The 27,597-nt window shown below is 43.8% G+C and overlaps 1 protein-coding gene across 1 annotated transcript in view; it reads left to right on the top strand.

Annotated features, from left to right (window-relative positions):
• The window catches only part of PSMD1 (proteasome 26S subunit, non-ATPase 1), a 161,022-nt gene that overhangs the window by 47,640 nt on the left and 85,785 nt on the right, over nucleotides 1-27,597 (top strand). The window contains exons 8-14 of the mRNA XM_068281284.1: nucleotides 7,431-7,491; nucleotides 14,466-14,594; nucleotides 15,216-15,304; nucleotides 18,573-18,651; nucleotides 18,773-18,946; nucleotides 26,227-26,338; nucleotides 26,520-26,716. Of these exons, the coding sequence (XP_068137385.1) occupies nucleotides 7,431-7,491; nucleotides 14,466-14,594; nucleotides 15,216-15,304; nucleotides 18,573-18,651; nucleotides 18,773-18,946; nucleotides 26,227-26,338; nucleotides 26,520-26,716 (841 nt within the window). The remainder of the gene's footprint in view (nucleotides 1-7,430; nucleotides 7,492-14,465; nucleotides 14,595-15,215; nucleotides 15,305-18,572; nucleotides 18,652-18,772; nucleotides 18,947-26,226; nucleotides 26,339-26,519; nucleotides 26,717-27,597) is intronic.

Genomic DNA, 27,597 nt, shown 5'->3' with positions numbered 1-27,597 from the left:
TAAACTTAAGATCAGTGCAGTTATCCATGTTTAACTGGTGTATAATTTCTTCTCTTCCTTGTTACTATCACTATGTTCCCTATATGCACCGTGGGGTTGTCATGAAAAGTAATTTCGTTGTGTTACACAATGACAATAAAGTAAATTGAATTGAATTGAATATGCCACCACAAAAAGACAGCTTCAGCAAATATCCTTGATCTAGCCACTGTTATTAATATGCTGACTAAATACATCTGAGCAGCATAATCAAACCTCAGACCAGTGCGGCGACCAGTCAAACCGTGATCAGACGCGGATCCCCGCAAGATCTCCGCCGGCTTACCTGATCCTGAAGTTTTCGTGCGTCCATCCTCGGCAAAGGCCAAATGCTAAGTGCCACAAGGAACGCACACAACGCTGTTTTGCAGCCGCGCAAATGCGGAAGTGACGTCACTCGTCGGCGGAAATACCGCTAGACTCGGGGCAAAGCCATCCTTCCTCCGTGCAGAGCCGACATTCCCCCACCGCTGCGTCCAGGACCTCAGTCAGGGCTGCACCACGCTGTCCTCCCTCTAGCACGCACAGCCACTCAGGTGGCTGCTAGAGGGGAAAACCTGTTTGAGCAGGTAAGGAGCTTTCTGCTGCAACAATGTTCCAACCCTCCAGGGTAGTGAAGCAGGCGCCCTCAGGGAACTATTACCAGCCTCAGCACTACCAGGCTGCTGACCAGCTAGCTCCCCTTACAGAGCTCATGTTCCCAGGGAAGGAAACACACAACTGAGGTGTGGATACCTGGGAACAGATTTATAGAGCTCACGCTGGGTGTTTCCTGTTTCCCGGGGGGGGGGGGGGGGGGGGGCGGAGCCCAAGTCTCAATGTCACTGTCCTTGTTTATCATCTCAATGTCACTGTCCTGGAAGGTTGGATGAAAAATAAAGAATGTTCATACTGTAGATATATATTTGGCATCTGTAGCAGGTTCAATGTTCACAAATTTTACATATGAAATTTTTTGGGCAATCCCTACTTCTCAAGGAAGATGACTCCACATCCTCAAGGCTTTCCTGTAAAAAATGGTAATGGAGAAGTTTGTGAAGACACTTTTTTCACCAAAAGTTTAATCACATAGGTGCATGGTGGGTGGGTTATTCAGTCCAACCTGCTTTGTGTTCCAAAGCTGAATGAACCAATTCACCATCAACCTTTGGGATCTCAATTGCTTCTTGTATATACATTCAGGATAGAATCGTGGTCATCAGCAAGGACCCCGATGGGGAAAGATTACTTCACGGCATCAGTAGAGTTGTTGGATGCTTATGCTTCCACATTTCCATTCATCAGACATTCTGGAAATTCTTGAGCACCACAGTGTTGGTGGAAAACTCTTTAACTTTCATTTTTGGGCTATGCCCTTCAGACACAAGCATTTTCTTAAAGGTGGTAGTGGAGTTTGCTTGTCCCTTATCTGGACAACTTTGTCCTAGTCATTTGTAAATATCAGGGGTTGTTGTACAATCTAGATTGGATAATAAAACTCCAATCCAATGTATTCTCCTTTCTGGGAATTGTATTGGCCTAAGGCTTTTTATTGACAATTGTCATTTTAAGATGCTTTTTGCTTGGAAAAAGCTTCTTTCTTCCAATGCATGATTTCTGCATGCAGTAGCGAGCACACTGCCCGCAAATATGCATTGGCAGACAACCAAGCATACGTTACCACAGCACTGAAACAAGGAATGGAAGCTGTTCCAGGTCTAAGGTTGCGCGGGCGGTATCTCTTTGAGTGATGCATTCCAAGTGCATATAACTGGAGCCCCCCCCCCCAACCCTGAAAAAGCGTGAAACGTCTGTCAGGCCATCAGTTCCTGTACCATCAACAGGGACTGCTTTACAGCACCTGCACTGGTATGTGTACTGTAATTTTTTGTTAATAGTATGTGGCACTGTACATAAATAAATGTGCTTACTAGGAGTGCCACCTTTTCCTCTACCTTAATAATAATTTCACCCACCGCTCTCAAGTGGAATTTCAAACACAAAATTGACAAACCTAAAACAAAAAGAAAAAAAGTGGATTGCGGTGGTCCCCCACCTCCCATTTCCAATAGGATGTCAGGAATCCAGAGGGTGACATAGTTTTCAACCCCCAGGTGCCTTTGCCTTTATTCAAGGCCAAATGTTGACGCAGTTAGTGACTGTTGGAAGGTATTTATATTGTCCAAGGTTTCCAAATTTTGTGGAATTGTTGTGGGCATCCTCTTGTCATGTATGCAGCTATATAGAGATGAGTTCATCTTTTTCTGTAAGTGCTATGCAGGGGAATACATGAATTTTAATTTTAAATAGACTCTGAATAGAGCTGCAGCACTAATGCAAACACTTATTTATTCTTATCAAGCCATTTGCTTAATTATTCTGTGGCTCCATCTTGGATCATTAGGCATGAAAGGTACAGCATGCTGTATTTTCCTTTTTATCTTTCTCTCAGGCACCTGCATATTATATAAAAGGAGCAGCATTTTGCTATATTCTTAGAAGTTGTCTGATGACATGAAAATACATACATTTTCAGATATTTCTTTGACTATATTAGGATCCAGCTTCTTTGTCTGCAGCTAACAAATCTCAGTAGAAAGCTCTTTGATATGCCCTTTGGATGGAAGGTTTTGTGAGGAATGTATTCACTCTCTCTGCCACACTAGTAGTCAAGGTATATTTAGTGAGAGAAGTTCATTTAGGAAGTCTTCAGCAAATATGGCTGGGTGTCTATGTATGGCTGGATAGTGTAATGGTTAAGGGCTCTGCCTCTGACACAGGAGACCTGGGTTCAAATCTTGGCTCTGCCTGTTCAGTAAGCCAGCACCTATTCAGTAGGAGACCTTGGGCAAGTCTCCCCCTAGTGGCTGCAGTTCTGGCGCTTTGAGTCCGCCAGGAGAAAAGCGCAATATAAACGTTTTTTTGTTGTGTTTGTTTGTTTGTCGTGTATTCTAGGTGTCCAGTATTCTGCACTTTGTTTCTTCTGTGCCTTTTCTCTTAAGCTATGTACACATGCTGGTTTGAGCTGGCAGATGATAAAGACTGCCTCGGCCAAGTATCTTGAATGAAACCAGCGGCTGCCTGTTGTCTGCTAAAGATCTAGAAAATACCAAACGAACCAGCACTGGAAGAAACTATGTCTTTTATCCACGTGAAAAAAAGGAAAGAGGGTCCGCTGCAATGTCACGTAGCATTTATTGAAGAACTTGTCCCAGACTGTAAAAGGAGCACTTTGCTGACATGTTTCGGACCTGGTAATGGTCCTTAATCTTAGCCTTTAATCCACATGCACAGTGAACAAAATACAGCCAACACCAGTCTCAGTTTGTGGATGTAATATTAGCTCTGTGTATTAAAGATCATGCTGCCGTGTAATTAAATCATCACAGGGTGGTGGGAGTGGAGTCACATTGCGGCGAAGTTCCTAGGAACTGAGCTTCAATACACAGAGCTATAATTGCATCCGCATTCTGAGACGGATGTTGGCTGTATTTTGTTCACATTTTATCACACTGACATCCAAGCTTTTAGATGGTGCTTTTAGATAAGTGTCTGGACGTTTGACGCTTTCACACAAACCCTCAAGGCCCACCTCTCCAAAGCTGTGTACCCATGTTCTTTTCCATTGCATCACTTCATCATTAATTAGCTGCTGTAACCTGTGTCTTTACCTACCATATTATGCTCCCCTTCATTTTCTACTCTGATGTCACAGCTTACAACTGTTATGTAGGTAGTTTGCAATTTGCACCTTTTATTATTTACGGTACAAATCTGTGTAATATGCTGCAGTTTCATAAATAAATACAGATAATGATAAACACTGAAACGTAAGAATCACGGCATCATCCTTGCAGCTGCTATATTTCATTGGTCCATTTTCAAGCTGCATGAATTAGCATAAAGCTTGCATGCTCCATTTCCAAGCTGCATGAATTATTACCATCTCATTGACCGTACTAGTTAAACAGTTGGGAAGAGGACATAACAAAATACGAACGGTCTTCCCTCTTCTTCTAAGGTAACCTGTTGTTAGGTAACAGGAAGTTTTTATAAATGCAGTAGAGAACAAGAAAGCTTTTCAAATTCTGAGAGGAAATTTAAACCAAAGAAGAATTTGAACTTTTTCGTAAATATAGATTCAAAAGAAGGTAACCAGAAAAAGCAATTTGCATAAAATAAAAACAAAAACAGATCCTTCTAATGTTAAGTCAACAACTGCAAAACCCTCAACTGTGAAGAAATAAAGAATATTCATACTGTAGATATATATTTGGCATCTGTAGCAAAATTTTACATATGAAATTTTTTGGGCAATCCCTACTTCTCAAGGAAGATGACTCCACATCTTCAAGGCTTTCCTGTAAAAAATGGTAATAAAGAAGTTTGTGAAGACACTTTTCACCAAAAGTTTAATCACATAGGTGCATGGTGGGTGGGTTATTCAGTCCAACCTGCTTTGTGTTCCAAAGCTGAATGAACCAATTCACCATCAACCTTTGGGATCTCAATTGCTTCTCATATATACATTTAGGATAGAATCCCGGTCATCAGCAAAGACCCCGATGGGGAAAGATTACTTCACGGCATCAGTAGAGTTGTTGGATGCTTATGCTTCCACATTTCCATTCATCAGACATTCTGGAAATTCTTGAGCACCACAGTGTTGGTGGAAAACTCTTTAACTTTCATTTTTGGGCTATGCCCTTCAGACACAAGCATTTTCTTAAAGGTGGTAGTGGAGTTTGCTTGTCCCTTATCTGGACAACTTTGTCCTAGTCATTTGTAAATACCAGGGGTTGTTATACAATCTAGATTGGATAATAAAACTCCAATCCAATTTATTCTCCTTTCTGGGAATTGTATTGGCCTAAGGCTTTTTATTGACAATTGTTATTTTAAGATGCCTTTTGCTTGGAAAAAGCTTCTTTCTTCCAGTGCATGATTTCTGCATGCAGTAGCGAGCACACTGCCCGCAAATATGCATTGGCAGACAACCAATCATACGTTACCACAGCACTGAAACAAGGAATGGAAACTGTTCCAGGTCTAAGGTTGCGCGGGCGGTATCTCTTTGAGTGATGCATTCCAAGTGCATATAACTGGAGCCCCCCCCCCCCCAACCCTGAAAAAGCGTGAAACGTCTGTCAGGCCATCAGTTCCTGTACCATCAACAGGGACTGCTTTACAGCACCTGCACTGGTATGTGTACTGTAATTTTTTGTTAATAGTATGTGGCACTGTACATAAATAAATGTGCTTACTAGGAGTGCCAGCTTTTTCTCTTCCTTAATAATAATTCTGCACTATGCTTCTTCTGTGCCTTTTCTCTTAAGCTATGTACACATGCTGGTTTGAGCTGGCAGATGATAAAGACTGCCTCGGCCAAGTATCTTGAATGAAACCAGCGGCTGCCTGTTGTCTGCTAAAGATCTAGAAAATACTAAACGAACCAGTACTGGAAGAGACTATGTCTTTTATCCACGTGCAAAAAAAGGAAAAAGGGACCGCTGCAATGTCACGTAGCATTTATTGAAGGACTTGTCCCGGACTGTAAAAGGAGCACTTTGCTGACATGTTTCGGACCTGGTAATGGTCCTTAATCTTAGCCTTTAATCCACATGCACAGTGAACAAAATTCAGCCAACACCAGTCTCAGTTTGTGGATGTAATTTTAGCTCTGTGTATTAAAGATCATGCTGCCGTGTAATGAAATCATCACAGGGTGGTGGGAGTGGAGTCACATTGCGGCGAAGTTCCTAGGAACTGAGCTTCAATACACAGAGCTATAATTGCATCCACATTCTGAGACGGATGTTGGCTGTATTTTGTTCACTGTGCATGTGAATTAAAGATCAATGTGAAAGTCGTCCAGTGCTGGTTTGTTTGGTATCTTCTGGATTGATAGGGCTTGCCAGTGTCGGGCAGATTGCACTTTGTATGGATTTATTCCTTAGCTGAGGTGTGCCTTCTTATACGAACACAAGTCTGCTAAAGATCTGGCATGCATGCATCCCGAAGCCCAATTGCACTTTTCTCCTCACTTCCCTGCCCGCAATAAACTGCTCTCTCATAGGACGCTCGTTATCTCTCCACCATCCTCCACACCATCAGACGCATCACTAGTCTGGAGGCTAGTGATGCATCTGTACAGTGTCAGCTGTGTACTGTTTCTCAAGGTACCGATCCCTGCCAGGCAACAGAAATGCCTTGTTGTGTATGTGGATTTAATCTTTTGATCTTTCAGTGAGAATTTCCTCTTGCCATTGCAAAGTATAACTTTCATAACTTTCTGCAACCAATGATGATCAGGTGTTGGCGAACACTCGACCCACTACTTCTGGTTGGTGCCTTTTAAATTTTGTATTGATCATTCCAAATAAAAATAATCTTGGTTTGTTAAAGTCTTCATTCAGAGTGTAATTTGAACATTAGCACTGCTGTCAGGTCCTTTCTTTTCACTGGCCCCTGCTGCTTGCTTGTCTCAGAAGCATCTATCCCATTGGCTGACCATAGAAATAAGACATTTTCAGTTTTTGCATGGTTGCCTGTTCTGCGCCTTCTTTTTAGTCTTCAGGGAGACATCATTTTACTTTAGCTTACTGAGAAGTAGGTTATGGTTCAAGTGGGTAGTTTAGATGGTGACCTTTGAAAGGTATGATGTGCTTTTGTTAATTTTTAAGGCTATTTGAGTGACATGTGAAGGCATTTGAAATTGCTCTCTTTCTGCTTACCATATGATCACTCACATTTGTATTTTTATATCGTTGACATTTTCCCCAGCTCTTTACACAGTACATAGTCATGTCACAAACTGTGTCTCAGAGGAACTCCCAATCATATGAAGTTAACTTCCTATGCGATAGCTCATGCTCACGTCCTGTCCACTGTCCAAAGCAATGGTAAATTTAATTGGCTACTCCCTGAAATTGGTTATGGTAGGAACATTATCATTTTTGGTCTAATGAGGGCCAATGACTTTTCAGTCAAATAAAAACAGGACATAATACAGGACATAGCTCGGTAGATAGCCAGCTGTAGTTGTAAACAGAGATCATTATTTTAGTGCTTTAAACACTGAAAATTAAGATGTCAATTAGAAGGTAATTGCCTTCATAAAACTATAAATCAACTGCATTTTCTATTGTTTTGTCCACTAGAGGGTTTAATGCTAATTTATTATATCTCAAACAATGAAAAAACACTTGTATTTTAGTTTTCTTTATATACAAAAAAAAAAATTACTAACTGCTTTGTATGACTGTTTATACAGTATTGCAGTTGTTGATGCTGAATTCACTGTTGTCATAATTTTCTGTATTTTAGGTGTATTCGTTTTTACTGTACAGTATTCATTTAATTTCTGTTACATTTCTTGCTGTACATTAGATAACCCTTTCTTCTGTTTTCAGTGAACCAATGGAAGTGGAGGACAAGGCAAGCAGTACAACGGGCAGCAAATCGCCTGATGTGGTTAGTGTCAACTTTTTTTTTTTTTTTTTTTAATAAACATAACACTGTGTATTGCAAATTATTATTTTATGTTAAAAACAAAATAACCCCAGCATATCCCGTAAAATGTTCCCATCCCACCTACCTTTACTGTAGTCTTCTAGCCTGTTCTAACTAACTAACCCCATCCTCTTTCCAAATATGTTATTTGCTCCCCCATATCTGATAGTAACCATAAGCTGTACTATACTAACTGCGAATTTCCTGAGAGCTAGAACTACAGTCTAGCACTTACAGTGAAGGGAACCTGTGGTAAAATTGCATGACAAAATAAAGGTGCATAATGTGCACGGCTGCTGCCAGTAACAGAGCTCTTTAGTCCGATCAAGTTCCAGTGTTTGGCTGGACATGGTCATTCATGTTTGGAGGTCCAGCTATTCTCCTTCTGCCCCTGATTTATTTAACCTCCCTGGCGTTGAATTTCCCCAGAATTTTTGTGCAAAAAGTGAACCAATTAATTTTCAGAACTTTTTTTTCCTGTAACTTCCCAAAATGTGTCAAGCAAGGGTCTAGGATACAGTGCAGAAGAGTGACAGGTATGCATGTCAATACTGTTCACAGCATGTTTTGTATTGACATTTATATCCGTCAATAACGCTAGGGAGGTTAACAGTCTGTCTGCTAACGCCTCTTTGACTATTCATGCGAGCCCACTAAACTGCACGATCTGCCTTATAGGAAAGTTGGAGACTTTTAACAGGGATATGTGAGGGAGCAGGCTGGAGATGTACTTTGTACTGGTTGAACTCGATGGATGTATGTCTTTTTTCAACCAAAATAACTATGTAACTTCCTGCAGTGCCCAGAGACAAAGCATTGGGCTAAAACATGTGTTCTGGACCAGCAGAAGAATGCCAGTGCCTATATAGACTTCAAACTGATCGCTGAAATAATGGTTATAGCAACCAAAGCTTTGTTTGTACTCACCCTGATCTTGCCTAAACATAACTGGAACCTTCCTTTTAACACTGAGCTTTTTTTTCCTGAACTGTTGATAACCCCATCACTGGGTAGTGATCTGTCTAGTGAGATCACTGTCCCCCGATTCATATTGATACTTTTAGGAACTTTTAAATAAGTTGCCACAATGTGAAGTTGCTCACACGTTAGCCCCTCCCCTCATGTTGAATAGTATATGCTGCTCAGATGGGATCCCAACAGCATGTTTATATAATGATTATGCACTCAGTGCCACACAATCTGTATAGATCATTTAAGGTGACAAATCATTAAAATTTGTAAATAGGTTATCTTTAAAGGGGCGCTATGGCGAATTACTGTTTAAATTAATGCAGCATAAAATTAAGCCAGCATCCAAAAGAAGCTGCAATAAAAAAGCTTTAGCTTCAGAAAAATAAACAGAGCTGCTTGCTCAATCACTTTAGCTTTCAGTAGCCCGTCATTTGCATTTATGAAACTAAAGCTTTTTTTATTGCATCTTCTTTTGGATGCTGGCTTAATTTTATGCTGCATTAATTTAAACAGTAATTCGCCATAGCACCCCTTTAAATCCTACGGTGATCATAACGCTACAGGAAAATTGAATCCCTATTTCCATGGCCATAACTTGCTGTACCTTTCAACCCCTTGATTTAACCTATTGGTCCCTCTTGAGATAGTGTTCCATTTCTTAACCTCCCTGGCGTTCTATTTCCCCAGGATTTCCGTGCAAAAAGTGGTTCAATTAATTTCCAATAATTGTCAACCTTTTTTTTTTTTTTGCAATCATTTTTTTTAAAATATTGAATTCAATACAGGTTATTGTATTGAATTCAACTAAAAAAAAGTGTTTACTGTGAGATGTTGATGACACTGTGTGACCCTGGTGTCATCAACGCTGATCGCCGGGGGACATGAAGCAAAATCTGCCAAGGGACATGGAAGAAGGCACCGAGGAAGCTATCAGAGGTATGCAACGAGGGATCAGCACGCCAATGGTGAATATAAGACCCAGATGTGTAGCCAGGTGTATAGTTTTGCCAGATGTATAGGTAGGCAGATATTTTACCAAATGTATAGGTAGGCAGATATTTAGCCAGAAGTATAGGTAGCCAGATGTTTTACCAGATGTATAGGTAGCCAGGTGTCCCCTCTCGCCCCCACCCCCCAGTCTCCTCCAGCCCCGATTTACTCACCCGAGGGCTGTCTCCTGCGGTGGCTTCTGTGCAGGGGAGGGGGGATCCCTCTTCCTTGTGGGCTGGTGGCTGGTCGGGGATTCCCCCTTCTGCGCAGGGGGGGGGGGGGGGGAGATCCCCTTTCTATGTGGGCTGGTGGCCGGGTGTCTCCCTTCTGCGCAGGGGGGGGGAGAGATCCCCCTTCTATGCGGGCTGGTGGCCGGGTGTCTCCCTTCTGCGCAGGGGGGGGGGGGAGATCCCCTTTCTAGGTGGGCTGGTGGCCGGGTGTCTCCCTTCTGCGCAGGGGGGAGTGGGAGATCCCCCTTCTATGCGGGCTGGTGGCCGGGTGTCTCCCTTCTGCGTGGGGGGGGGGGGAGGAGATCCCCTTTCTATGTGGGCTGGTGGCCGGGTGTCTCCCTTCTGCGCAGGGGGGGGGGAGATCCCCCTTCTATGCGGCTGTTCGGGGACTCCCCCTTCTGTGTGGGGGGGGTCCCCTTCTGTGCGGGCTGGCTGAGGGTGGCTCTTTCCTCTTCCTCCCTCCGGATCCCACGTGCGTCCCCCCGTACCCCCCCCCCCCCTCCTGATCTCCTATCCTCCCCGGTATCCAGCCCTGCACTACTCACCGGAGGGCTGTCTCCTGCACCGGCTGCGATTGGCACCCTCCTCCTCCATCACTGAAGTCTCGGTTCTGTGTAATTACAGTACGAGGCTTGGTGACGTCACCAAGCCTCGTACTGTAATTACACAGAACCGAGACTTCAGTGATGGAGGAGGAGGGTGCCAATCGCGGCCGGCGCAGGAGACAGCCCTCCGGCGAGTAGTGCAGGGCTGGATACCGGGGAGGATAGGAGATCAGGAGGGGGGGGGGGGGTACGGGGGATGCACGTGGGATCCGGAGGTAGAAAAATAGAAAGAGGAAAGAGCCACCATCAGCCAGCCTGCACAGAAGGGGAGTCCCCGAACAGCCCGCATAGAAGGGGGATCTCCCCCCCCCCCCCCCCCCTGCGCAGAAGGGAGACACCCGGCCACCAGCCCGCATAGAAGGGGGATCTCCCCCCCCCCCCCCCCCCCCCTGCGCAGAAGGGAGACACCCGACCACCAGCCCACATAGAGGGGGGATCTCCCCCCCCCCCCCCCCCCTGCGCTGAAGGGAGACACCCGGCCACCAGCCCGCATAGAAGGGGGATCCCCCCCCTGCACAGAAGGGAGACACACACCCGGCCACCCCCTCCACACAGAAGGGGGGATCCCTGCCCGCACACACATTCTCTGCCCGCCAGCTGCACAGGGATTCCCCAGAGTGGCTGGATGCTAGTTCTGCACGCTGGGGGTAGCACAGATCGCTACCCACAGCGTGCTGACAGGCATCCAGCCACTCTGGGGAATCCCTCTGATGAGGGAAAAGTGGAGCCGGCGGTGCAGAGAAACAGGAAATCTCCCTGGCAGTATTGACGAGCCTAGCTCGTCATTACCACTTTCAGCATGTTTCTGCTGGACGAGCCAGGCTCGTCATTACCTCCAGGGTGGTTAAAGGACTTACGAGGCCAAAATGGCTAAAAAAGCTAAGTACCTGCAAGATGTTTAAACGCCGATCGTGACCCCACAGGCCGGGTCGGGCTCTCGTGCCGCTCCCAATATGGCCGCTTCCTTTGGCCGCGGCTGCGCAGTCCGCCTGGCCACGAGTGCGGCTGCGCAGCTCTAGGGCCAACCCCCCGAACCACGCACTGTAGCGTGGATCGGAGAGGTTGGCCCTAGAGCTGCCATTTTGGCCTCGTAAGTCCTTTAAAGAGAGTCTGAAGCGAGAATAAATCTCGCTTCAGACCTCATAGATAGCAGGGACATGTGTGCCCCTGCTAAAACGCCGCTATCCCGCGGCTTAACGGGGGTTCCTTCACCCCCAAATCCCCTCCGTACAGCCGGGGAGCGCTTCCGCATTGGGGCAGGGCTAACCGCCGCAGCCCTGCCTCATGCGCGTCTATCAGACGCGTACCTCCGCCTCTCCCCCGCCCCTCTCAGTCTTCCTTCACTGAGAGGGGCAAGGGAGAGGCGGCGATGCGCGTCTGATAGACTTGCTGAGAGGCAGGACTGCAGCCGTTAGCCCTGCCTCCAGGAAGAGAAAATTTTACGACCAAGTTTACGACCAAGTTTTGCGGGGGTGGGTTTGGGGGTGAAGGGACCCCCGTTTAGCCGCGGGATAGCGGCGTTTTAGCAGGGGCACACATGCCCCTGCTAACTATGAGCTCTGAAGCGAGATTTATTCTCGCTTCAGAGTCTCTTTAAGGGACAGCAATTATTATTTCACCTTTTATTTTATAGTGCTCCCAGTTTCTTTGAATCCTGCTGAATTACTGGTGGAAATAGTCTTCACTAATCGGTCTTCAACATGTTACTCTCTGATACACTGCTTTTAACTGTTGTTGGATCTGATATGACTTTAATCATTTAGGCCTGGTGCACACCAGAGGAGTTTTTCTGAGCGTTTTGAGTTTTTTTAAATCTGCTGCTAATGTTATCCTATGTGTCTGTGCACACTGGAGCCATTAGGTTTTGTAAAAAAACCCATAGCATTACATTGGGAAGAGCTTTTGAAACCTCTAAAAGCTCTTCCCAATGTAATGCTATGGTTTTTTTTTTACAAAACCTCATTTCTCCAGTGTGCACAGACACATAGGATAACATTAGCAGCAGATTTAAAAACTCAAAACGCTCAGAAAAACTCCTCTGGTGTGCACCAGGCCTTAGTGTGGCATAGCTGCAGCAGTTTCTTGCCTACATTTGAATACAATGCTGTGTGTGCTCTTTTACCAAACCGCATGGCTCGGTTCCCACTTGTTGCAAAAACGTCCCTGTTGGGTACGTTCTTTGCAAGCTCCACTCAGTGCAGAAAGCGGATCTTATTGTTAAAAATAGAATCCACTTCTGCTTGTAAAAAAAAAAAAAAAAAGACTGATCCGTTTAACACATTTTGGCAATTAAAATGCTGAACCTTAACCTGCTCCATTTTTTAGGATGCGATCACAACGACTACAGGGGGCTGGAAGAAGCCCCTGATAAGTTAAACTGGCAAGAATTAATTCATTCAGGTTCCCTTTAACGTTTAACCTTCCATTAGACAGAACATAAACCCAATATGTAATTTTACAGCAAGCAGTATACAGCTATCAGTAGTGCAATGGATATTAGACAAGATTTTTGTTGAAATATCATTTAATATATACTGGTGCAAGGTAGTAGATTCAGATAAAGCATTGCTATTAACCACTTCAGGACCACAGGCTTTACCCCCCCCTTCCCCCCCAAGACCAGGCCATTTTTCACAAAAAGGGCCACTGCAGCTTTAAGGCCTCGCTGCAGGGCTGCACAACTCAGCACACAAGTGATTCCCCCCCCCCCCCCTTTTCTCCCCACCAACAGAGCTCTCTTGGTGGGGGTCTTATAAATATTTGATTTATTTCTGAATATTTTTCCCTATTTTTTAAATTTATTTTGTAATCCCAAACAGCCAGCTAATCAGCGTGATCGGCTGTCATAGGCTTCAGCCTATGACAGCCGATCACTTTTGTGCCACCCAGGGGGCCAGCCGTGTCACACGGCTGTCCCTTGTACAGCGCTGCCACAGATCGCAGCGCTGTACCCTGTTAAAAGACGTCAGTTTCATTGTCTAACAATCTCCTAGCGGCGATTGCTGCTGGGAGACTGATGGAGGAGCGTAGCTCCATCATCCAATGCGGAGATGCACGTGCATCTCCTGCGAAACCCTGCCACAGGAGTTGACGCCAATTGGCGTTAGGTGGTCCTGGGGCTGCCGCTTTGGTCACGCCCATTGGCGTTAAGCGGTCCCCAGAAGGTTAAACACATCTTTCATTTACCTGATCCACCAATTCAACAGCTCAAGCCTGCGAAAAGGTCCTTGCTAGTCATTGCAGGTGACAGAAAATAATAATCAACAATATTCGAGAATAAAATACAAAATACTCCTTCACAACACACAGAAGAAAATAAATCCCCCTCCTTTTTCAATACCAAGTCTATAAATCAATATAACAGAATCCCAATTCTAATCTAATTATATGTTCACTATAAGATGAGAAGAGTGAGGAAAAAAATGGGGTAGGGCGGGGGAACACTGAAATATGGTTTTAATTGGCAAACTAATCATTGTGACTTAAAGAGACTCTGTAACAAATTTTTCAGCCTTAGTTCTTCTATCCTATAAGTTCCTATGCCTGTTCTAATCTGCTCTGGCTTACTGCAGTCTTTCCTAACTGCACTGTCTCTGTAATAAATCAATGTATCTTTCCTCTGTCCTGTTTGTCGGGCTAAGGCTTGATTGTGTGGAATGTGCAGGGCTGCTTGTGATTGGTAGAAGCGATACACACCCTCTGCAGGCCCCCTGCACACTCTGAATGACTCACACACTATGCTTAGCTGAGCCTATTAGAAGCTGGTTAGTTTGTTTGTAAACACTGCCTAAAACTGTTAATTACAAGCCAGGATTGCAGCAGAGAGTGGCAGAAACAGCACAGAGGGGCACAGGAGAAAATAATGAATAGAATAGTATGCTTTTTATTGTAAGAATATTAGAGTACAGATTCTCTTTAAGGGGTAACGTTTCACACTGGGTGTGAGCGGACAGTCATTATTTGCTGAGAATTTATGAATTGGAGTAGGAAGTATTTTCTTGTGCAAGGTAATTTTTAGTATTTTTTTTTAATTAGTAATTCATTTAAATAATAATCATTAATGTGCATTTACATTGCCTCAACTGGGGATATATTAGTCATCCATTCTGTACATTGTGTTTTTCTTTTTGTGTTTTAGAGTTCAGAACCAAAGGACCAGATTTCAAAAATGATAAAGATCCTTAGTGGAGAAATGGCTATAGAGCTGCACCTGCAGTTTTTGATACGGAACAACAACACAGACTTGATGATTCTAAAGAACACCAAGGTTTGTTGGCTTGAGAATTTATTGCAGTGTCACAATTTGCTTAACTGTGTCTCTCTGCATACACTGCGTCTTTTGCATGAATACGCAAAGCAGTTGAAAAGTTTTTAGCAGAAGTAAACATGGTAAAATCACAGCTGTGTGTTCTGGTCACAAAGTATGAAGGTCAAATATAACCCAACACTAGAAATTTATATATAAAAAAATATCTTTATGAACGTCTTATTTGAGCAGAATAATCAAATGCCACGCATTATTAGTATGACATAAAATGCATGATCTAGTTAAAAAACAAATAACCTAAAAAATGGTGGCTCCACTGCAATACATCATTATATAAATATGAAACATTTATCTGGCAGTTGTAGATTACGCTACTAAGTTTAACTGTTTTCTTTTTTGAAGCTTTAGTCTACCTAACAGATCCCCTGAGTGTTACATTGCTGGAGCCATGATCATTTTGTTGCTCTGTGGCTTTTCTATTTACTATTTTGGCTGCTGTTTTATATTGTCCATGAAACTTGCATAATGCTATTGCTACATAGCTTTTCCTTTGCATATGAGTAGCACTGGTTGTGATAGCCTTGTGTTTCTTCACTGAATGTTAATGCCCTTTTGTTTCAGGATGCCGTGAGAAATTCTGTGTGTCACACAGCTACGGTAATAGCAAATTCTTTTATGCACTGTGGCACCACCAGCGACCAGTTCCTCAGGTGAGCCTGCCTCCTTCCCGCCTGTAAATTGTCTTGTCAGGTTTTAGCTGCAGGAAGGTTTCCAGTGAAAGCAGAGTCTCCACTGCATCCTTCCTGAGAAATATCCCTGGGCACAGTATGCAAATGCCAAATCTTGGCTGTACAAGAAATACTAATGCTTGCTCCAAGGTGTAGGGCGCTTGGAATGTGCTTTTCTTAGGACACTTCTGTTGTGTATTTTGAAATGTCCTCCAGCCAAAACCGGATAAGTTCTCTTTATGCTGCTGTCTCAAGTGACTTATTATATTTAGTATCTCACTATTGCCTACTGAGCTCAGCCACAGATTATTGCTGACTCTGCATTTCTTTAATGTTATAGTGGATCCGAAATAAACTTTTCCTCATTGCATAGTTGTGTTCCTTTCATATAGATTATAAGGCAGTCCTCAAGCCCAATACTTTTTTTTGGTTTTGTTTTAATACTCTTAATTCCCTATAAACTAAACAAGACTCGCCCCCAGCTCCTCCAGTGCCAAGGCACTCTCAGACTCATGTAGCAAGGGCTTATGAGAGCTCAGTCTGGGCAGGAGGAGGAGGTGTTACTAGCCAGAGATTTCAGAGGCAGAGGGAAGGAGGAGAGGGGAGTGGAGTTTTCACAGGTTAAGGGCTTGAGATGCAGATCAGCTTGCCTGTGTGTAATGATCACAAACAGAACATGGCTGCCCTCGTTGTATCACAGGAAGAAATAATCATATACTGTTGAAGCTGTTTGCAGCTAGATTTACTGTGAAACTATCTATCTAAACTTTAGATAAGGTATATAGATAAGTTACTTGTTATAGTTAGTTTTTCATCTCGCATCCGCTTTAAAGAGGAACTGTAGTGAAAATAATGTAATGAATACAATTGCTTATTTTTTACATGTATTTGTACATTATGTAGTCAGTGTTTATGCATTGTAAGATCTTTCCTCACCCTGATTTACATTCTGAAATTTCTTGAATGTACTGATATCTTTAGTCCTGTCTGGTGCAGCGCCGCTGTATATTTGTTTCTGAGAATTCCAAATTCTGGTAAAATAATACCTGGCCTCCTAAATTGCTCTGGGAGGAAAGTTCTGCATAGCTAAACGGCTTAAGGCTCATACACACATCAGACTATAGTCTTTGGAAAATGAAGGATCACAGACCAATCTTACCACCCTTCATGTAGTATGAGAGCCATACTCTACACAGTCTTTTCTATGGAGCTGAACTCCCCATCAAACAGAAATCTTTGCAAGATGCTGCACACACAGATGCTGTACAGACACAAAAGATCAGTATCTGCAAAAGATCTGTTCCTGCCAAAAATCCATTCCTGCAAATTGCAATGATAGTCTATGAGATCTGCAGATCATCATACACACATGATTTAACTGACATTCATCTGCAGATCAAGCAATCATCCGCAGATCTGAAAATCCATCCTGGTGGATCTGATCTGCAGATGAATGTCAGTTAAATCATGTGTGTATGATGATCTGCAGATCTCATAGACTATCATTGCAATTTGCAGGTATGGATTTTTAGCAGGAACAGATCTTTTGCAGATACTGATCTTTTGTGTCTGTACAGCATCTGTGTGTGCAGCATCTTGCAAAGATTTCTGTCTGATGGGGAGTTCAGCTCCATAGAATAGACTGTGTAGAGCAGGGGTCTCAAACTCGCGGCCCGCGGGCCATTTGCGGCCCGCGATACAATATTTTGTGGCCCCAGGGCCCCAGAGCTTGTAGGGGCCCCCAGTGGCTACAAGAGGAAAAAAAAATTTTTCAAATCGGCCTTATAGTTTTTGAGAAAATTGATTTTAAAGTTGCAAAGGAAAAAAATACACATTTAAAAACCCGCTGACTTTAATGGTTAATAGCAAATCCACCTTAAATGCTAGAAACCCTAAATTTGCAGGATATGTTAAGGAGATCATTAGGAATAAGAGGAAAAAACAATTTTTCAAAAAGACCTTATAGTTTTTGAGAAAATCGATTTTAAAGTTTCAAAGGAAAATAGTATACTTTTAAATGCGGTAAATGTCACTTTTAGTAGCAAGCCTAACGGTAGTGTAATTTTACATGTATCAAAAGAAAGAGCAATACATTTCCTGACGGGGTTTCCAGGGGGTCCATACGCAGCCGCAGCGCTTTGGCCAGGGATCGCTATACAGCCGTAATATGGCTGTATGAAGATTCCTGGCATTTTTTCCTATTTTCCCAATTTTTTTTTTTATGTTTAGAGTGGGCGGGCAGAGGCGGCGATCCGCCGCGATTGACTTCAGGAGGGGCAGAGCTGAAGCTGAAAGCTCTGCCCCTTCCAGGAAATGCCGGCGGATTGCCCCCCGGGGCGATTTGGGGGCTCTGCAGCCCTCGTTTTGCGGCGGGGACATGTGAACTCCCTTATGCGGCCCAGCCTCATCCTGACTTTGCCTCCTGCGGCCCCCGGGTAAATTGAGTTTGAGACCCCTGGTGTAGAGTATGGCTCTCATACTACATGGAAGGGGGTAAGATTAGTCTGTTGTCTTTCATTTTCCAAAGACTATAGTCTGATGTGTGTATGTGGCCTTTGGCTAAGCAGCGCTGGGAGGGCTGGGCTACATGCCAATATACAGCAATATATAGATACAGGTAGTATTTCTGATGCTGAAAACAGGAATATTACTGTTAAAGTCTGTATCTTGAATACTTTACTGCATTCTACTGTCACTATAGTGCCTCTTGAATTCTTCTCTTTTTAAAGGGTACCAGAGACGAGGAAAAAAAAACTTTAAACATACCTGGGGTTTACTCCAGCTCCTGATTGGTCCCTCGCTTTCCTCGCTCCACCTGCTCCGCCTGGATCCTCTGTTTTCTGGTAATTTCCCAATTCGGTGCAGTCCGGCCGTGCGCAGTTCTCCGTCGTGCTCCTGCATTCAGAAGCATTATGCACCTGCACAGTAGTACTGCACAGGTGCAGAACTCTCCTGCTGATGGAAGCGTGATGGGGCGTGGCCGGGCCGCCTATGCACAGAAAGCCCCGACTTGGGAAACTATCGGGACCCATACTGGAGGATCCAGGTGGCGGAGGAGGACAGTGAGGGACTGATCAGCCTAAACGGCCTGGAGGAAGCCCAAGGTATGTATAAAACTTTTTTTTTGGCTCATCTCAGGTTTACTTTAATAACAGCAACTTTGGGAATTTCTCTACAGAATACAAATATTTGCTTCAATTATAAAAATTTGTGTCATTTTATTTTATGTTTAATTTTTCTTTGTTGGCAGAGATAATTTGGAATGGTTAGCGAGAGCCACAAATTGGGCAAAATTTACTGCGACAGCTAGCTTGGGGGTTATCCATAAGGTAAGTAATGTTATTGGAATGTATAGAACTAATTTAGTGTGTATATTGTCGATCATTAGCTATTGACTGCAGTGATAAACATGCTGCTTTGTCAAACATTCACAGCATTTTTTTTTATTAGGGTCATGAGAAGGAAGCGCTACAACTTATGGCTACTTATCTACCCAAAGATACATCACCTGGATCTGCATACCAGGAAGGGGGAGGCTTGTATGCTTTAGGACTTATTCATGCCAATCATGGAGGTGACATAATAGACTATCTACTTAACCAGCTGAAGAATGCAAGCAATGATGTAAGTGTTCTACTTGCCTTATGAATTTAGCTGTACAGTTATCCACTGGTGACTACTGCTAATTTTAGTATTCTTTCAACACCAATTTTTTTTAGCCAGTTAATGTGTATGCAAGTCTTACTAAGCTCTTATATGCCTATGTGAGGAAAAGAGGAAGGCAAGTTGAGCAGTGCAGAATTAGGGTAAAGTGAGAAATGTATTAATGTGTATGGCTAATCTCAAGGGTTTTATGGCTTACGCAATCTAAATAGCCCACATTTGTATGAATAATTAATACCCACATAATACCCTTTTTTTCTGCCCCAAAAATGCTGGGTATGTGGTCTATGGGTACTAGTTAATTTCAGTGTCAAGATATTCTTGAGCCACTGTTAAAAATATGCCCTGGGGAGGTTAATGTTGGGTAGAGTTTATGATTATAAATCAGGAAAACGAATTAGCAATGCACTGCATTCCAAATTATTATGCAAATTGTATATAAGTGTCATAAAGATTAAATATGATGTTTTCAATTAAACTTCTGATTGGTATTGTGTCTCACGGCTCTTATGATCACTGAAATCAATCTCAGACACCTCTGATAACTAGTTTGCTAGGTGAGCCTGATTAAAGGAAAAACTACTAAAAAAGGGTGTACCACATTATTAACCACCCTGGCGTTCTATTAAGATCGCCAGGGCGGCTGCGGGAGGGTTTTTTTTAAATTTAAAAAAAACTATTTCATGCAGCCAACTGAAAGTTGGCTGCATGAAAGCCCACTAGAGGGCGCTCCGGAGGCGTTCTTCCGATCGCCTCCGGCGCCCAGAATAAACAAGGAAGGCCGCAATGAGCGGCCTTCCTTGTTTTGTTTAGATCGTCGCCATAGCGACGAGCGGAGTGACGTCATGGACGTCAGCCGACGTCCTGACGTCAGCCGCCTCCGATCCAGCCCTTAGCGCTGGCCGGAACTTTTTGTTCCGGCTACGCTGGGCTCAGGCGGCTGGGGGGACCCTCTTTCGCCGCTGCTCGCGGCGAATCGCCGCAGAGCGGCGGCGATCGGGCAGCACACGCGGCTGGCAAAGTGCCGGCTGCGTGTGCTGCTCTTTATTTGAACAAAATCGGCCCAGCAGGGCCTGAGCGGCAGCCATCGGCGGTGATGGACGAGCTCAGCTCGTCCATACCGCTAAGATGGTTAAGCAGACCACCATTTTCAAGCATTATAAGAAGGAAAAATGAGTTATCTGCTGCGGAAAAGTGTGAAATAGTTGAATGCCTTGAACAAGAAATAAAAACCTCAGATATTTCAAAAAACTGTTTATGAACTGTTTGAACTGTCTATTTAAAAAATTGTGGCTGACTCAGAGCACACACAGGTTTGTGTAGATCAAGGCAAAATGAGGAAGGTTTCTGCTAGAGAAATGTATTGGATTAAGAGAGCAGCTGCTAAAATGCCATTACAAAGCAGCAAACAAGTATTTAAAGCTGCTAGTGCCTCTGGAGTCCAACAAGCAAGCATCAGGGTGCAGGATCCTCCAGAGGATTGCAGTTATGTATAAACCTTCTATTCGGCAACCCCTAACCAATGCTTAGAAGCTGAAATGACTGCAGGGGGCCCAGAACTACACGACAACACATTTTCAAATATATTAGTAGGTGAACAGAGGCGCCAGAAGGATAAAAGTACATAAAATTTTTAAAAAATTGCTGGGAGGAAGTGGTGGACTCGCCTCCGTTAAAGCAGACACCAAGGACTGTAAATATATAGATATACACATTTATTGAAAATACCCCAAAGATAGCATCTTTGGGGTATTTTCAATAAATGTGTATATCTATACATTTACAGTCCTTGGTGTCTGCTTTAACGGAGGCGAGTCCACCACTTTCTCCCAGCAATTTTTTAAAAATTGTATGTACTTTTATCTTTCTGGCGCCTCTGTTCACCTACCAATATATTTGAGTCCACCCCAGGTGGAGGGGTGATCTACCCCCTTTCTTCCTATCTACAGAGAGCGACTTCTTAATCCTGAGTGAGGACAGGTCTAATCTCCTCACCTGCCTAATGAGTGATTACCTAGGTGGTAACCCGTGTTTGTGAGTATTACCATCTCACTGTTTCATTTATCCAATCAATTTTGACATACTACACCATATTGGGCTCTCGATTTCTCTCCAACTTTAGTTTACACATTTTCAAATGGTCTTATTTACTGTTGAGTGCCATGCAACCCTGAATTATCAAAAAGGATGGATTGGTAGATGATCGCCATGTCCCAACAAGGCTGCAACGTCAACGAGGAGGTGGCGAAGTAATGTTTTGCGGAGCTGTTCAGCCCCTTTAGGGACCTTGAAAGTGTGAAAATTACCACTGAAAAGTATGTGGAGTTTGACTGACCATATTCTTCCATGGCACAAAAAGTACTGTGTTTTTTGTGATCATCCTAATGCATCATTGACTGCTTTGGCATAAAAGCAGAGAAACTCATGGTGTGGTCCCCATCCTCCCCTGACCTCAGTCCTACTGAAAACCTTTGGCGCATCCTCAAGCAAAAGATCTTATGAGGGTAGGAGACAGTTTACATCGAAGAGGCTTTATTGACATCTTTCAAAGAAGTTCAAGCAGAAACTAGTTTAATGGATGCAAGAATAATGAAGCTGCTATCAATTAAGGGGTCCTATGTTAACATGTAACTTGACCTGTTAAGATGTTTTTGATAGAAATAGCTTTTGATTTCAGTAAATTTGACTTCCTAATGCAGAAAATTCAACAAATGACCGTTTTCAGATTTTCAGTTTTTCACGCATGTTTTGAAACTGGGTTATTTGTAATAATTTGGAACTGTGCATTTTAAGTTTTTTTTTTATTGTTTAAAAATATGCAGTTATCATAAGCAGGTTTGTTCAATAAAATCTAAATTGGGTGATGATTTAAACATCATGCCGACTGCCACTGGCATCCACTATTTAGGAAAATTAGAAAAATATAATATGCATAATAATTTGGAATGCGGTATAAAGAGATGGTTTAGAGTCAGGTGCTGGAAGATGGATAATTGCTGAAGTTGATAACTTAACATCACCAAACTGCATGTAGAAAAGTATCAGCAAGTGCATTTAATTGATTTTCTTGATGATGGCTTCTCTTTGTGCCAAAAGCCACAAGCAACAAAAACATTTTTTTTCAGATCACAAAGATCCTCCTGAGTATCGCCCCCAGTTTTATGTGCTGCTCTTTTCACACCACTTATTTTTTGCATTCGCTAGGTTGGGTGAATTAAATTGAACCCAGCATAGGCTCACTCCAGTGGATGTTCGTAAACACATATCTAGGGACTGGATGGGGGGGAGAGGGTTTTCTCATCTGCTCTTTTAGGTAAAAGCTGTATGTAATTTGTCTGGAGAACTATTCAGATATCGGTTGCAGGATTTTATTGAAACTAAATTCAGTAAACCTGAATTCCTGATTGTTTAAAGTATAGTATATAAGACGTTAAAGCAGCAAGATTTGATACTTACCTGGGGCTTCCTCCAGCCCCATAAGCACATCTGAGTCCCTCGCTGTCCTCCCGCGGTCTACTGTTCAGCCGCAGTCGGCCCCGGTAACTGGCTCAGTCGGGTCCAGCCTGGGTCTTTGCATGCACGGATCTCCCATTCATGCACAGTAGACCTAGACTGATGTGACTGAGCCGGTTACTGGGGCTGACCGCGGGAAGATGGCGAGGGACTCAGGCATGCTTATGGGGCTGGAGGAAGCCCCGGGTAAGTATCAAAGCTTGCTTCTTTAAAGTCTGGTTTACTTTAAATCCTTAACCATACAATTCCATGGGTGGCAGAATACCCGATTAGGGGTAATGGGGCGCATGGCATTGGTAAAATAAGTTTTTGACACCTGTTATAATCCATGCACATGCACAAGTACTGGCTCTTCTTCTGAAACATAAAGATGTGACTTACTCTGCCACAGCACTTTAAGGGCCCGCTTCTACTAGTGCGGAAATGGGGCCGAATCCGCAGAGTTTCCCCGCAGGCAAATCGCGTGGGGAAACTCTGCCGTAGGTGATAATGCAGCAGCTGTCCGAATTGCTTGCCATAGCGATTTGGGCAACATTGCAGCAAGTTTAGACACCAGTGGCAGTGAATCCCATAGCCGCAGCTTCCGGGATTGGGCTGCGTACTTGCACAACAGTGTGTCTTGTAGGACGCACGAAAGCTAGTGGAAACGTAGCCATAGGCCTGGTGCACACCAGAGGAGTTTTTCTGAACGTTTTGAGTTTTTAAATCTGCTGCTAATGTTATCCTATGTGTCTGTGCACACTGGAGCAATGAGGTTTTGTAAAAACCCCATAGCATTACATTGGGAAGAGCTTTTGAAACCTCTAAAAGCTCTTCCCAATGTAATGCTATGGGGTTTTTTACAAAACCTCATTGCTTCAGTGTGCACAGACACATAGGATAACATTAGCAGCAGATTTAAAAACTCAACACGCTCAGAAAAACGCCTCTGGTGTGCACCAGGCCTAAAAGTCAATCTAAATTGGGAAAAGAGCAAGGCTTGGGCTCTCACAGCTGTAGCTCCCAAAGGAGAAGGGGGGGGGGGGGGGGATTGTGTAAACAGGCAAGTACAATCTGACTTGCTTGTTCAGACATGTCCAGGAATGGGTGACTGGTATGGCTGAATTCTCAAATACACCCCGGGATCGCCATATTCCTAAGCCCTGGGAACTCTGGTCTATCATGCCATTGCATTCAAAGCATAGTGCACTTTATAGACATACAAAGGTGGCCTTAAGGGAGGCGAGGAAGAGCTTTCATCTTCAGTGGAACATTTCTAAATACATGCCACTGGATGATAACTCTAGCTTCAGAATTATGTTAAATGGTCTGGTATAGCAATAATGAAACTTGGTAACCCATTTGATTTGAAAAATACTTTAAAAGGGTGGATGTCCTATAAGAAGGTTAGACAACAATGTATTGGTATCCAGGGGCTGATTTCTTAATATTCTGGCAGATACAATCATTTGTTAGAGCCGATTTGCAAAATGTCTCAGCTATAGCACGTACCGTATATACTCGGATATAAGTCGACCCCCAAAATTTGACCCTCACAAGGTGGATTTTTCCAATTATTCAAGTATAAGTCTATAGGTAAGTCTATAGAGTCTATAGGTAAGCCAGCCAGGTATCTGCCTCCAGTATAGGTAGCCAGCATAGGTAGGCAGCCAGGTATAGTTGCCCCCAGTATAGGTAGGTAGCCAGTATAGTTGCCAGTAGCATAGGTAGGTAGCCAGTATAGTTGCCAGTAGCATAGGTAGGTAGCCAGTATAGTTGCCATTAGCATAGGTAGGTAGCCAGTATAGTTGCCAGTAGCATAGGTAGGTAGCCAGTATAGTTGCCAGTAGCATAGGTAGGTAGCCAGTATAGTTGCCATTAGTATAGGTAGGTAGCCAGTATAGTTGCCAGTAGCATAGGTAGGTAGCCAGTATAGTTGCCATTAGTATAGGTAGGTAGCCAGTATAGTTGCCAGTAGCATAGGTAGGTAGACAGTATAGTTGCCATTAGTATAGGTAGGTAGCCAGTATAGTTGCCAGTAGCATAGGTAGGTAGCCAGTATAGTTGCCAGTAGTATAGGTAGGTAGCCAGTATAGTTGCCAGCAGCATAGGTAGGTAACCAGTACAGTTGCCCCCATGTATAGGCTGCAGCGGTGGGGAGAGTGGGCATGGAGGCAAACATCTCACCTTCTATCCTCCATCTACTTCCTCTCCCAGGCATCCCATGCGTTGATACCAGCGTTTCCTGTGATGACATCATCACAGGAGACGCTGGTATCAGCACAAGGGGATGCGTGGGAGAGGAAGTAGATGGAGGATAGAGGCTGTGGAAGGTGGGATGTTTGCCTCCATGCCCGCTTTCCCCGCCGCTGCAGCAGTCTCCTCTCACCATCCACCGCTGGGCGCAGTCTCCTCTCTTCTGCTCGCTTCTCCACTCGCGCGGTAACTTCCGGTCCCGACGTCATGTGACATCGGGAGCCGGACCATCTCTCTTAAGGGGGCAGACGCGCGAGTGAGGGAGAAGAGAGGAAAAGAGGACACTGCGCCCAGCGATGGATGGTGAGTAACCCCTCCACACACACACACCCCACATCCATAACACACACCCTCACCCCACTCAGGCTGTAAGTCGCAAAATTTAGGACTATGCGACTATAAGTCGACCCCCCCACTTTTTTACTTTGAATCAGTCCTAAATTTTGCGACTTATACCCGAGTATATACGGTATATTGCCTTTTGACATGTTTCTAAAACCAAGAAGGGGTAAGATGTCACTGTCTGACATTTAGAGGGAGTTGGGGGGGGGGGGGGGGGGGATGTGGGGATCCAAGAGAAGGTGATAAGAAATATGGCAAGCTGGAATAAACCTTTTACAGTCCCACAGCTTGAAACAAGCATATTGGATGGCAATAACAAAGTCAGGAGAGTAGTGATTAGTGAGAGGTGGAGGGGATCACGTTTGTTAATAATTTACCAGGCTAAATTTGCTTTCAATATTGTATAGAAAGTGCCTAGGCTAGGATTATTATTATTTAGTATTTATATAGCACAGACATCTTACGCAGCGCTGTACGCTACAAAGTATATTGTCTTGTCGCTTAACTGTCCCTCAAAAGGGCTCACAATCTAATCTCTACGATAGACCTATGTCTACGTATGTATTGTGTAGTGTACGTATCGTAGTCTAGGGGCAATTTTAAGGGGGAAGACAATTTACTTATCTGTGTGTTTTTGGGATGTGGGAGAAAACCAGAGTGCCCGGAGGAAACCCATGCAGACATGGGGAGAACATACAGACTCCATGCAGATGTTGACTAATTGGACAATTTGGATTCAAACCGGGAACCCAGTGTTGCAAGGCAAGAGCGCTAACCATTACGCCACCATGCTGCCCAGGATGTTAACTATTGCCCCAAGTGTAAACTTCCAAGAGCAGACATGGTACAATGTGTGTGTTATCCTGTCCAGCTATCCAAAGACACTGTGACAAGGTTATAAAGTTTGCGGACAAGTTGGCAAGTATAAACTCCCCAAAGGTCCAGTTAAGCTCCTTTTCAATTCCCCGGAGGAAATTACTCTGCTAACCAAAGTATGATGTGCCTTTGATAAAAATTACCATAGGTCTTATTTTGTTCCCTCTGTAAAATGATAAATAAATGATATCACTGGAAAGAACACGAGATGAATTCGAGATTATTGATTTAAACATTGTAGCAGTTATTTCACCTGCATATTTTGTTTATTAAAGATTGTACGGCATGGTGGCTGCCTAGGATTGGGTTTGGCTGCGATGGGTACTGCCCGCCAAGATGTCTATGACCTTCTTAAAACCAACCTTTATCAAGATGATGCTGTGACAGGTAAAACAAGATTTATGCTTTTTTTGTGTTAGACAGGTTTTCAGCATTTCCTGTTTGCCATAATTTTGCCAATTATGTACAGTAGTTGTGTTTTTTTTTGTTTTTTTTTTACCAAAATTATTAATAAAAAACTGTGTTTCAAGTAAGACAAAGTCTGACAATACCATGTTTGGTTTACTAGGAGAGGCTGCTGGCCTAGCTCTTGGCTTGGTGATGCTTGGATCGAAGAATGCTCAGGCCATTGAAGACATGGTTGGATATGCTCAAGAGACACAGCATGAAAAAATCCTCCGGGGGTTGGCTGTAGGCATTGCACTGGTCATGTATGGGCGTATGGAAGAAGCAGATGCTCTGATTGAGAGTCTCTGCAGAGACAAGGCAAGAAATGTGAAAGTATTTTTGTCTTAACTTTAAGATAAGGCAGAGAGTATATTACTTATAGCAGTGGTGTGAAAAACTTTTTAGGCCAAGGGCCCTATCACAATTCTTCAAAGTGCTAGGGGGCCGAACTAGTGAAATTGCACACAATTTTTGCTTATTGCCATTAGGTAGACTATTCCTGTGACATTTTGTCAAAATAAAACGTTTCCACTGGAAATAACCCAAATACCTTGTAAAGTTAGCACAGTGGCAGCAGCTAATCAGTGGCTGTTACTGCTGCTGGCATAGTGGCGGCTGCTAATAAGTGGCTACTACTGCTACAGTGGTGGCTGATAACCTACAGGCGAACAAAGGGGAGAGGCGGAGCAGGGACACGAGGTTGCCCCTGCATGCGGCAACGCTGCTCCGGCCTGCTAACAACTGTAGAGAGCTTTGGGGACCACTAGAAAAGGCTTGGTGGGCTGCATTTAGCCTTGGACTTTGGACATGCCTGCCTTATAGTAACTGGTAAAAGGGTTGATTGCTAGGACACTCTTTTTTGTATAGCTTTATACTACCCCTCCCAGTGTTCTCCCCAGAATTTTTTTTCCAGCTGGGTGGCATGAAAAAGTAGCCGGGTGACATGAAAAAGTAGCTGGGTGGAGCGAGATGATAGAATGCAAGGCTGGCGGTTCTCTGCACAAGTCTGCTTACAGCTGTGGAGGAGGTGAGCCGATGACAGCTGGGTGCTCACCAAAACTAGCCGGGTGGAGCAACCAGCTAAAAGAGCCTGGGGAGAACACTGCCCTCCATTGTACGCTACTGCAAGTAACTTTTAGGAGAACATCACAAGGAGAGGACCAAAGGCAGAAGACACTTTATGATGATCTTTGCTTGGG

Source organism: Hyperolius riggenbachi, chromosome 4 (genome assembly GCF_040937935.1).
Source record: "Hyperolius riggenbachi isolate aHypRig1 chromosome 4, aHypRig1.pri, whole genome shotgun sequence".
NCBI classification, from domain to species: domain Eukaryota; kingdom Metazoa; phylum Chordata; class Amphibia; order Anura; family Hyperoliidae; genus Hyperolius; species Hyperolius riggenbachi.
This window is presented reverse-complemented; position numbering and strand designations above follow the sequence as displayed.